Consider the following 12760-nt stretch of genomic DNA (forward strand, 5'->3'; position numbering starts at 1 on the left):
ATCTTCATATGTAAAAGTTAAAAAAATTTGACCTGCATCACTACTCTTGTCTTTTTAACCTCTGGTAACTGACAACACATGGAAATTAATGCAAATAGAAAACCACACCAAAATCTTCAATAGGCTTAAGGATTTATTTTTAAAACATGAATCTTTTTAAACATGAAGTACCAGATATTACATATTCAGATAGAAGAATATTCAAAAATCCACACCAGCTTTTGAATTGTACAAAAAATTTAATGACCATATTTTCCCCACTGTTAAAATTGTTTTAAGATCGATACTGAATAACGTACAACTTATAAAAATGGTTAAGACAAGATTCCCTGCAGATTTCAATAATAAAAAAAAAAAATCTAGTGCTCGATTTCCTAATAAAACTACTCTCTAAAAATAATATAAAACATCACAAATACAAAATGTATAAAAGAGAAAAATGTAATTTGACTAAATATAAACACATATGCCTTTATTTCTTTGTTGTTCTTGCTCTGCGGGTTTTGGGTTGTGTCTCAGCTTCAGCATCTTTCTTGGGATCCACTGTTTCTTCAGTGACCTTCACTCGTCTGGCTCTCTTGATGGGCTGAGCTTCAACAACTTCCTCTGAGAGATCCTTCTCTTCAGTTTTGTCGGCATCGTGTGACGCGTTTGTGCTCTCAGCGTCAACCAGTTTGGACTTCTTTCCACGCACAGCTTTGACAGGTGTTGCTTTTGGAATCTGGAGGACCTCACGATCTGCTTTCCCCTTCACAGACCTTTTGGACCCTTTGACGTCTTCTGTAACCGCGCTGGTTAATGCTTCTGATGTATTCACCTGATCGCTGCTCACCATCAATTCATCTGCTTTGGACTTAGCTGCAGTACGTTTCCCCCTCTTAGCCGGCTCTGCAGCTGGAACAGAGAAATCCAGGGCTGTGGATTCTGTGTCCTCAGGGAGAGTTGCAGCAACCCGACGTGCTCTTTTGGCTGGAATGACTTCTGAGACTTGATTTTTCACAGTTTTCACACCTCTTGCCCTTGTGGGTTTAACAACTGGAGCGTCTGGCTCAGCAGTTTTCTCTTCAGCCTCTGGTACTTCAGCAACAACTTCAGTAGCTTCTTTTACTCTCCTGCCTCGCTTGGGTTTGACAGCAGGCACTTCTTCGACCTCAGTGGACTCCACAGTTGTTTCACTTTCAGCGGCTTGTTTGGCTTTTTTCCCTACTCTCCTGGTCTTTTTTTCAGTGACAGGAGCCTGCTCATTCATCTCCAGTGGTTTAACAACAAACAAAGATTCAGCCTCCTCGGGGACGACTGTTTCATCAGTTTTGATTTCTTCTTCCTTTGGTTTTACAAGTTCTTCCTTAGTTTTCCTGGTTCTTGTTGGTTTTTTAACTGGCTCTTGGACATCAGAGGTCGCTTGCTTTTCCTCCTCCTGTTTGGCGTTTCTTCCCCTCTTTACCCTGACTGGGGGCTGAGACTCCTGCTTGGTCTCCACAGTAACCAATGTGTCTTCTGCAGCCCCAGTTTGTTCAGTGGTGTCAGATTTGATCTTTCTGCCTCTTCTGGTTATTGCAGCAGTAGGAATATGCTGTTGAGGCTCATCACTCACTTCAGCACTCTCCGGCTCTGACTGAGAAGGCGCAACAGGTGTTGGTTTTGTTTTTCTCCCTCGAACCGGCTTTACTACAGCTTCCTCTGCAGGGGGAGCAGTCTGCTCACTCTCAGCTTCAGAGGGGATCTCAGGTTGCATTTCCAGTGATGTCTCTGGGGCAGCTTCAGGTTTATCATCAGAGGCGTTTCCTTGAGACCTGGCATTTCTGGTTTTTGTCGTTTGTCGGACAGCAGGTGCTGCAGTGGCTTCGGTTTTCTTCCCTCTTCTTACTCTGACTGGAGCAGGGACCACAGGATCCTCTGAATGCTCCTTTGCTACATCCTGCTGCTCTGGCTGAGAGGGTTCAGTTTCTTGTTTTGGTTTTCTCGCTCGCTTCAGCTTCGGAGCAGCTTTCTCTTGAGCTGCACTCTCATCTGCTTTGTGGTCGACTTCAACTGCAGGGATCTGTTCGCACTCAGCCTCTGGTGCATTTTCGGTTTCAGTAGCAACCAATTCAGCTTGATCATCGGACGCCTTTTTAGCGTTTCTTCCTCTTTTAGGCTTGGATTCAATTTTTGGAGGCTGAGAGGCGTTTTCTTCCACTGTGAGATCAGCATCATTGCTTTCAGTGGTTTTTGCGTTTCGGCTTCTTGTCTTCTTTTGAACAGTAGATGGAGCTGGGGTTTCAGTCTTCTTCCCTCTTTTCCCTCTGACTGGAGCAGGGGTGACAGGCTCCTCAGAATGTTGTGCTGCATCTTGTTTATCCTCAACTGCCTCAGGTTCCACAGTTTTTGCTCTTCGCCCTCGGACAGGCTTCTTCTCTTGAACAGGAGCCACAACTGCGTCCACTTTGGGTTGTTCCTCCACAACTGCGTCCACTTTGGGTTGTTCCTCCACAACTGCGTCCACTTTGGGTTGTTCCTCCACAACTGCGTCCACTTTGGGTTGTTCCTCCACAACTGCGTCCACTTCGGGTTCTTCCTCCACAACTGCGTCCACTTTGGGTTCTTCCTCCACAACTGCGTCCACTTTGGGTTCTTCCTCCACAACTGCGTCCACTTCGGGTTCTTCCTCCACAACTGCGTCCACTTTGGGTTCTTCCTCCACAACTGCGTCCACTTTGGGTTCTTCCTCCACAACTGCGTCCACTTCGGGTTCTTCCTCCACAACTGCGTTCACTTCTGGTTGTTCCTCAGGTGAACTCTCATCTTCAGCTGCCTGAGAGATGGTTTCCATGATATCTGATGACTCCTTTTCACTTGGCTCCTCTTTCGTGTCGTTGACAACCTCATCTGAGACAGCTTCTAGAATAAGACAAACACAAAGTCAAGTTGAGGTTCTAGGGGAGATTGATGCATCAGGTTCCAGACATGTTTAGTTAACACATTTACACTGCAGGGATCATATTCGAAGATAAAGAACTTTTTACAGTTCTGGATGTTTAGGGGTTGACATGCAACATTCTGTGTGAATAACCTCAATGTTCCACATTTCTTTTTGCGTTCAAAGTGTAAAAACTTAAATGAGGAAACTCAGTTAGCACTTTTCTGTAAAGAAAAGACATTATTCCTTAAGATTAACAATCCAGATGCTCCATAACTCTCCACTTCAGGATACACAACTTGAAAAAACTTTGTTAGAATGGAAAAAAAAAATCAAAAAGATAAAAAATGTGGAAATTGCGATGCAACACGAGGGGCAACTTCCATCAAGTTGGACACACAAATTGTGCTCCGTTTATTTTTAATTAAATATACCTTTTACTGTGTCAACCTGGGGAACCACTTCGATCACATCTGATGGTTTGTCTTCTTGTAGATCCTCATTGGCAAAGTCTAGTTCTATGAGAAACAGAGAATAAAGCCAGACAAAGTTTAAATAATGATCTCATCAGTGTATCTCAAACCTAATTCTTATTAAACTTAACTAACCTGTTTCTACACACAGCACAGGAGAGCTCTTTGCATTCAGAGTTTTAACGTCAGCCATTTCAGACAGGTCCTCTGATTCTTGCACATGTGCTGGTGTCTCCTGAGGTTCTTCAAGAGGTTCAGCTTCCTTTTGTGGGGTCTCAAAGATTTTCTTAACTCCAGTCAAGCACTCTTGCTGTTCAATCTTCTGTTTGGGAGTCTTCATGATTCTCTTCACTCCAGTGAGGCACTCTTGTTGTTCGGGTTTCTGCTTTGGAGTTTTCAAAATCTTCCCCCTCAGGTCTTCAACGGGTTCAGGTTTTTGTTTTGGGGTCCTCGTGATCCTCTTCGATCCAGACAGACACTCGGGTTGTTCTGGGTTCCGTTTGGGAGTTTTTACAGGGCTCGTCTCCACCTTGGTGCTCTGCTGCTCACTAGATTCATCAGAGGGAATCTCTAATGCAGGGATCACACTGACAAAGCTGGAGTCTTTATCTTCATTAAGGAGGCGTTGAACTGCTTCACTGTTGTAACTTCTGTCTTTCACTGTAGATGCCAGATTCAGTGGAGAAACCACCATTTCCCCTGTAAAACACAACTCATTTCATTAGTTTATAAATTAATTTTGACACCCTGTTAGTGTTGGTAATTATAAAGAAATTTCACGCACTGCTTAACCTATGTGAGCGTGTAAGACACAAAAACAAATGCAGCAGTCCAACATAAAAATGAACATAATAATAATAATACAAGCAAAAATGATCTCTTCTTATCCCACACATAACTCAAGTCAGCTCTACGGTGTAGTCGTTATCCATCAGAAATTCATCGTTCATTTATTTGTATAGAAAAATTCCTCTGTGTGACATAGAAAAATTATATTTCAATCCCCATTCACAAACAGTATTATCAAACACTTTACCTGGCCCCTCTGGTGTGTTCAGAATTGATGGTTCGACCACAGTTGTGCCCAGAACTGCCACTGGTGTCACATCAACCCTTTTGTTAATGCCAGATCTCGTCTTCTTTTCATTTACTGGGGTTTTATACATCTGAGAAATTCCTGAAACCACATGCACAGCATAAGCCAATACAGTAAAGAACAAAGTCTATACATTCAAATTCGTTAGACCAGAAAAGGCTTAATACCAGTCAAGTCCTCGTCCATTTTCATGTTCTTTTTTAAGAGTGCAATATTGGTGACCACTCTTGGAGCAGCCCCAGTTGGTTGTAAGACGCTCTGTGTGTGCGCTCTGCCCACGATGATGGTAGCAGGTGAATCTGCGTGTCCCGTGCTGACGTGGCCTTTGATGTTTCTTGCAGGTGTCTAAGAAATTGAAAAGGACACTATTAAATCATGCCAACACATAAAAAAAATACAATTACAAATTATACTCAAGTGAGGGAACTACAGTAAGGAATAAAATGTATTTTTAACTAAAAGCAAATTTTATTCTAACTTTGCATTAGAATAACACTAAGAATTAGAGGGCATTAAAAACAGGGTTTATCACCAATATTCAGCATGATAACTTACAAGAGTTTGGTGTTTGTTACTAGGGTTGCAACTGTATGAGATTCTTATGTTACTATAACCACCCACAAAAGGTTTCATGGCATACTGAAGTTCAAATATGATCAGCTACAATCAGCCAGTGTTTTGTGGCTGTGGCGACCCGACATAATGTCTTTTGTCCTGCTAAAGTGTCAAATAAGCGAACACTTTGATCATTAGATCAAACTTTTGTTTTGTTACCGTCTTGTGGATGCAGAGGTCGCTGTTGCTTTGACAGATTACGATTATGAAAAATTCATCTTTTTTTTATAATAACTAACAATTTAGTTGTAAGACTTGCAACGAAGTAAATGTAGCATGTTGTTACAGTCACTGTTTACCTGTGGTTTGGACACAATCTTCTTTGTGGTCTTTTTGGTGACCATCTTTATAACTGGAGCAATCACTTGAGCCTTAGGTTGACCAAATTTCACAATGTCCACCCAGGAATTTTTCACTGAAAGGAGAAACAAAATTAAATCTATTTTTTTTTGTATTGTTTCTATGGTTATAAACAGCACTGATGAAATACTATAACTCATGTTATAATACGTGAATGATAAATGATGTCTGTTGGCTTTATAACTACTTAACACTGTTATTAACACAAAGAAAATACTTCTAATATAAAAGATCTTACAGATTTCAGGGTATAATGTACCTTTCATAGAGGCCCGTGAGATGCCACTCCTGCGGATCCCTTTTACAGCGCTCTTGCCGATAATTGGGGTCTTTCTTGAGGTGCTCTTCATGCTCTTCCTATTCAGAGGTATTTTCGGGGTACATGTGACAGAGTCTTCAGTCACTGGAGATGGCGTGCTGATGCGGGACACAGAGAAGCGCCCTTGCACTGTGGGAGAACTTCCTCTTACAGGAGATGGGGTTTTGGGGGATTTCTTTGCAGGAGTTGCTGACTTTGGCGATTTTTTTCCAGGAGATGCTGCCTTGGGAGAAGAGGACCTTGAGTTCGGAGACTTCTTTCCAGGTGAAGAGGCCTTAGGCTAGAAAAGATACATTTTAAACAAGAAAATGTGAGTCATAACTGTGTTTATGGTCCCATTTTGATAAAAGAGTCACAAACTGTTAAAATCTTACCTTCAAGAGTCCTATGACTGATGCTCGTCTCAGGAGCGACTCTTTGGGCTTATTCAGACACAAGCTTCTCCGTGGAAAGGCTCCCTTGCATAATGGAGAGTTGGGAGGAAGTCGTTTATCAAACAACTCTGGGCTCAGGGCACCTCCAAAGGAAACACGCTTCCTCTTCATCTGTGATGTGGGCAAGTCAGCCGCAAGTTTTCCACCTTTGCGCTTTTTGGTCGTCTCATCTACTAAAAATTGATAAATGGTTACTGATCATGTTGTCATCCATCAAACATGCATGAATGAATAATTATTGGAAATAAGTCAAAACACTTAAATTGAATTTCAACAAGAGCGTTCAATACCTTGTTCAGCTTTCCCCGAGTTCCTTGGTGATTTCCTCTGAACGGGCTCTGGTTCGACAGCAGTCACTGCTGATTTAACTGGTGTGGTCTCCCTGCTGCTTCTTCTCACAGGTGACTTTGGAGTTTCAACACAAACCTGCTTCATAACCTCAGCTGCAGTGAACTTCTGGGGGGTTACACGCGTTCTCCTCTGAGGTGAAGTTGTTTCAGACTTGATCACATGATCAACTTCTTCAGCTGCAGGTCCGGGATTCTCAGAAGATGTTAAGGATGCCTTCCTCTGCTTCTTCACAGACTTTGGGGTCTCAGGATTACAACTCTCATCTTGCCCCTTGATTTTGTCAGCTTCAGGAGTTACTTTAGCCTCCTTCTTCATCTTAGGAGTGCCTTGGTCTTCTTTGAAAATGACAGGTTTCACCTCACTTTTCCTGACAGACGCAGGTTGTGGGGTACAAAACTTCGAGGCAGGAGTTTGAAGCAAACTGGCAGAAGACTTCCGAGGGGTCTTGACATCCAGAGACTTTTTGATCATTTGATACAGATCACTGAATGGGGAGTTGGTCTTGTTCTGCAACTGGGTGACATCCTCCTTGGACTCCACCTCCACTGTGTTGTCCAGGGTTCTTCGGATGTTGTCATGATTAGCTCCATCTTGCGAACAAACAAAAAACTTTGCATCAATGGCCAGTACACCCAACAGTCCAAATATAATTGGAACTAAAATCTGATGCCCTTGGCTAAAGTAAAACTGGCATCAAATCCCTTTCCTCGGGACACACTGTACATAAAATAACTCAAATGCTATTCACCTGTAAACGCACTAATCATGCAACATTTTCTGTTTCACTGACACAGATTTCCTTTGTTAAACTAATCAGTATATGCAATGTTCAAATAAAGCACTTGTATTGTGCTAATTTATAATAACCACCCTCATACCACTCACCTGTGAACACTTCAGAGAGCTTCTTATCTCCTGTTTCAACGGTGAGAGTGTCCACCACTTGCTGATCCTGAAGAACCTAGGCAAAATATAGTTTTCCTTAACACATTTATAAAACTATACAGAGTGAAGACACAATTTTAGGAGATAGGATGGCTGAAAGTTGAAGTGATAATCAGTTAGATAAGTAAATTACTTTGAGGGTTTCAGTTTTGCCTCCTGCGGAAGCTCTCTTCTTTGGTGTTGGTGCTGGAGGATACTCAAACCTGAAACAACAAAGTGCAATAAAATGTACCTATGATCTTTCCGCCATTTGTAATGAAAATGGTTAAAGCCTGAGTTAGAGCGTCTGTATTTTTCACTTTTATTCTATCCAGGAAATGTTCTTTAAGACAAAAAAAATGGTATTCTTAGAGTAAATACTAGGGGTGCACCGATGTATCGGCCGTACATCGGTAGCGGCCGATATTCGCCTCGTTTACTGTTATCGGCAATAAACTTGACTTTCACCGATATCATTGGCCGATGTTCATATTTGTGGTAAAACCGCTGGGCACGTGCCGCGGCTGGGGGAGCAGTCGGAGGCTCAGTGTGCGGCACCGGGAGGTCCTCATCCGGTGGCACCTCACAGCGTCGCTGGTGCGGGGGCTTTCTTTCTCTTGGACCGCGGGGCGGTGTCCATGTTGGAGGGGACTGGCTACGCGGTCAGCAGCGGCCACTGTGGACGCGTGTCGGGCCCTTCTCGCGGATCACCTCAGCTACGGCGATCGCTGGGGGAACCCTCTGTTCGCGCGGGTGTTGACGCGATGTGATTACTGCCCGACACTAAAAACAGGTCAAACTGAGGAGCGCTTGTTAAGTTATCTTGACTCACGCAGTGTAACTTGTGTGACAGTGTAAGTATGAGCGTAGCGTCTGTTTAAGTACTTTATTCTCATGTGCATCGGCTCTATTCATCCGTCTCATGCACAGGTAACAAGGGAATTGACAACATACGTCCTACACACAGAAGCCGTAACACATCTAATAAACGGGCAATACTGCTACCGTAAAGCAATGAGAAGAGCGTTCTCTATAATGACACTTTGACAGGGCTGTTTTAGACAGGGTAAAAAGGTGCTGTTTTAAATTATCCTTGTGGTATTTTGACCAAAATATGTTACAGTCATTTCATTAAGATCCCAAGGAACCATTTCAACTTGCAGTAAAATGGGCATAATATGTCTCTGTTAAATAAAGTTTAGTTAAATCAAAGATTGTTTCATAAATCTGATTAAATTTGTGCTCATTAAAAGATAAGCGTGATGAAGGGCTGACATTTTTTTAAATAGTGCTTTTTAAATAATTATTTAATTATTTTTCTGGCACAAAAGGGTGAATGAATAACAACAAAAAGAAAATAAACAAATATCGGTATCGGCCAAGAATTTCCATATCGGTGCATCCCTAGTAAATACCCATGACCACGAAGGTAAGTGGAGAAAAGGAACATCAACAACAACATACAGGTGTGTTACACCTTCAGACATAACTGTTAATCTGGTACATGTTGCACAGTTCTAAAAAATTGACAATTGTCTCATGACTACTTTAGAGACAACGCAAACAGTATTTGGGGTTGTTTAACACAAGTCCAACAATGCATGTATGGTCATATTATTTCTTAATAGCAAATGCTATAATACACAATTCAGTGAAAACAATGGGGAAATGTGTCTTCCTACAAACAGTACAGAAACCCTTAAACGTTTTGCAAGACTCACCTGAAAGAACGGTCAATAACTGTTATCACATCTCCATGCTTCAAACGCTCAGCCTGCTGCAGAGCCTCCCCGTTGATTCGGGTCGGATTCACTGAGCTCAAATTTGTCAAAACAACCTGGAAGACAGCAAAATGTCATTTTAAAACACTGTCTGTAAAGTAGCTAAAGACAAAAATACTACAACTACTTGTCAGACTTAATTTCAGTTGTCAATTCAAATGATTTAAGTATTCAGATAATTTTTAATATCTACAAATTGAACAATAAAATGACCTGCAACTATTAAAACACAGATATGTTCATATTGTCATGTTAGCTACAAGCAATCTTACCTCTTTATTTTCATTCAGGTCAATTCTGCAGTGCTCCTTGGAGACTTGAGGAAGCTGAATACGAATGTCACAGTCAGGTTTCCTGTAAGATCACAACAAAGTGTGTCAACAAGAGACACATTCAGCAACATGTTATCCAAACGTCACCATGCTACGTGTCACTGAACCCCTATCAGTTAGGTGGAGAAAAGAATATAGGTGTGTTGGCCCTGAACTGTAAGACTGGTGCTTGCTGTATAGTTACAGAGGACAGCTGTCTCGTGGCCCCTATACAAAGAGCCTTTGCAGCTGTTGAACATGTGACGCTCAACAATATGTGTATATGTCGGCCATTGTACTTAATGCACATGTCATTTAGATGGCAAGTGAATGACTTGTTGCAACATGTGTACAAGTGAACTGGAGGTTTGAATTTGCAAAATGGAGTCTGCAGATCTTCCTGTAAGAGCAGGAGAGAACCCGCATGTAGGATTGTGACGTGAGAGGCTGATGGCCCGCCTCAAAACCTAAGAGGACTTTTACAACACTTTGTCCCTTCATCACACTACACGCGGTAAATTGTTGACTCTTACATTGTGTGATTGTAATATCTGTAGCACTGAAAAGGGACATCTGATGGTGAAACACAAACTAGTGACAAAAGCTGAAAACACACGTTGATCTCGGGCAAACACATTAAATTGATCTCACCTTCCGAACATGCATGTGGCAGTGAGAGGAAACTCGGTGCCATCGCCTCCACTCCTCTTGATCACGACTATCTTCCCGTGCAAAGGCATTTTCGTTTTACTTTACCTAGAAACACACATCACACACACACACACGTGTCAACACAGCTAGCCAAAGAGCAGCGGCACAGCGGTGGGGTTATTTAAAACAGGACATTTCACCATCAACGTTAACCTTCATGAAACAAGCAGCTAACCGGGGGAAACGTGTGCGACAGTATTTAACAGATCGCTAAATGACTAGCTAGTTGCATCTTTAATGTGCCTGTGATTCGAAATTATTTAGCGTGAGTTTAAACACACGTGTCTCCCCCGTGGTCCCCGTTTAAAAACATTAGCTCATCACACACAGATGACAAATGTGTCGATGTCGTTAAGTAGCATTAGCAACAGCAGTGACAAATAAAAACCAGTGAGACATAACGTGCTAAATCCTGCATCGACTATAATTTGACGACTTCACTGAATAAACCCGTATAGCGGACCTTACCTGTAGTTCCGTTCAAAGACACGTTAACTTCGGACCGTCCATAAACTTCGAGCGGGATGCGTCGAAGAGGAATTTCACTATAATATCATGTCAGACTAAAAGTACCGCTCATATTCTACCGTACTCTAAAATGCAACATGGACGAACGGCTAACTCGAGCTACCTTAACCGGCCGAGCCTCGGTGCCTCTTCCTGACATGCGCTGTGGTATTACTCCGCCGACCTACACACACGCAGTAAAAACTCACAAAATACTCGGATGACCAAAACGTTTGGCATTCAATACTCGTTTTATTGTGTTCTACTGTGTTTTAAAATATTTATTTATGTGTCTGAATAAAACATTATGCGTATTTGAACAGAAGGGACTATTTTGTTTTTGAATGCAGCGGACCGATATCGCTTCGGCGGAGGGACAGTCATTTGAATTTGTTTGAAATTCCGCGCGAAGGGCTGTGATTGGTCAAAACGTCAACATCTCTGAAGAAGGCGGATCATAGGGCTGACCAATCACCGGGCTTCTTCATGAAAACGGGTCCAATAATCTGAACCACAGATGTAGTACATTGATAATAATAAGTCATAATAATGATAATGATACTACTTCTACTACTACTACTACTACTACTAATAATAATAATAATAATAATAATAAGCAGAGAAACTCGCATTAAATGAACCAGACTTAAAAGACATAGGTTTATGTTGCCTGATAAATACGAATAAATGTTTCATATTTTCTTCTCTGCAAGTGAAAATGTACTATGTAACAAATGTTCTGGAGAGTAATGGATACCTTGAATGCTTGGACAAATGCTTATGAGCATGGCGATATAGATAGATAGATAGATAGATAGATAGATAGATAGATAGACAGACAGACAGACAGACAGACAGACAGACAGACAGACAGACAGACAGACAGACAGACAGACAGACAGACAGACAAAATGTCTTTGTATGTAAAAACACAAACAAATTATAATAGAAACCAGGGATTTGCTGAAAACTACTAGGTTTTTCTCTAACAATTGGTTCTTAAGCATGTTAAATCATCCAGTATCTAAAATCCTAAAATATAAAAGTAACTTTTAAGTAAGGCTGTCAAATATATGTTGTAAAGAAGAAAATACAATTGTTTTCTCTGAAGTGTGTATCAAAAGAAGCATGGAATGACACAGACACACACAATTATTTGTCCATCGTCTTCCTTTGCTAGTTTCACATGGGAAAGAACAGGTAATCCAACCCTAAACATTAATATAGGATTGGCCTTTGGGCAAGTGGTCGTTTTCCAACAAGAAGGTTGCCAGTTCAAATCCCACGCATGCGAAGGTGTCCTTGGCAAGACACTGAACCCCCTAAATTGGAAGGACTTAAACCACCTATTAATTACACAATATCTTACAATATGTAAATTTAATCACAAAAATAAATGCAAAAAATTATAATTTAATAAATTAAATAAATCCCACGCAGTTCCTCGCTTCTGCGCAGGAAGTGCGCAGTACTCTCCTGCGCAGGAGATAAATTCAAAATAAATTCAAAATGAATAAACGAAAAGTAAATTTTCACCACTTTCTAATTTTCTGCAAATTTTGATCAGAATTTGAGCATGTTGCCCTCAAAAAGCCAATTCATTTGCCTGAAAAATAATGTGCCTGTCTGTGCTCGGGCCCTAATAATAATAACAATAATATTATATTAATAACACTTGTAATAATACTCACTAATAATTACATTTGGTTTGTCTGTATGATTTATTAAAGATAGTTCTTAAATACCTGTTCTAGTGGTGCATCATCATAATACCCGTTCCACTCAAATAGATAAGATTAGATAAGATAGTCCTTTATTGATTCTCTAAAGAGTAAATGTACATTTCACACAGCAGCACAGGAGAAAGTAGCAGCTAGCAGTGCAAGGGCCTAGGCGTAAGTATGTAAAAATACTATCTGCAAAAAATAGAAATATTGGATACAAGTCTGTTTTTATAATGTGCAATATAAAGATGAGTA

The 12760-nt window shown here is 41.2% G+C and overlaps 1 protein-coding gene across 3 annotated transcripts; it reads right to left on the reverse strand.

Annotated features, from left to right (window-relative positions):
• Window positions 1-120: 120 nt before the first annotated feature.
• On the reverse strand, window positions 121-10882 carry mki67 (marker of proliferation Ki-67). Of its 3 annotated transcripts, none has more exons than XM_062378595.1 (15): window positions 10743-10882; window positions 10215-10319; window positions 9525-9606; window positions 9193-9308; window positions 7626-7695; window positions 7433-7508; window positions 6487-7137; window positions 6137-6366; window positions 5703-6042; window positions 5383-5498; window positions 4636-4813; window positions 4409-4549; window positions 3508-4071; window positions 3334-3417; window positions 121-2880 (listed from the first exon to the last, which is right to left on the reverse strand). In XM_062378595.1, exons 2-15 carry the CDS (start codon window positions 10301-10303, stop codon window positions 473-475), a joined length of 5145 nt encoding a protein of 1714 aa, XP_062234579.1. In that variant the 5' UTR covers window positions 10304-10319; window positions 10743-10882; the 3' UTR covers window positions 121-472. The 3 variants fall into 3 exon arrangements, with proteins under 3 accessions (XP_062234579.1, XP_062234580.1, XP_062234578.1); XM_062378596.1 differs by having other exon boundaries at window positions 121-2877; window positions 6137-6369; XM_062378594.1 differs by having other exon boundaries at window positions 6137-6369.
• Between the last annotated feature and the right edge of the window lie 1878 nt (window positions 10883-12760).

The sequence above is a fragment of the Platichthys flesus genome, chromosome 20 (genome assembly GCF_949316205.1).
Source record: "Platichthys flesus chromosome 20, fPlaFle2.1, whole genome shotgun sequence".
In the NCBI taxonomy this organism is placed as follows: domain Eukaryota; kingdom Metazoa; phylum Chordata; class Actinopteri; order Pleuronectiformes; family Pleuronectidae; genus Platichthys; species Platichthys flesus.

Bases quoted from the DNA above. Each gene is read 5' to 3' on its own strand.
- mki67 (XM_062378594.1), bottom strand. From the start codon at position 10,303: ATGCCTTTGCACGGGAAGATAGTCGTGATCAAGAGGAGTGGAGGCGAT. The intron at 7,138-7,432 runs GTGAGTGGTATG...TTTGTTCGCAAG, and splicing joins GCTCTCTGAAGTGTTCACAG to ATGGAGCTAATCATGACAAC. The intron at 4,072-4,408 runs GTAAAGTGTTTG...TGTGTTTTACAG, and splicing joins GAACACACCAGAGGGGCCAG to GGGAAATGGTGGTTTCTCCA.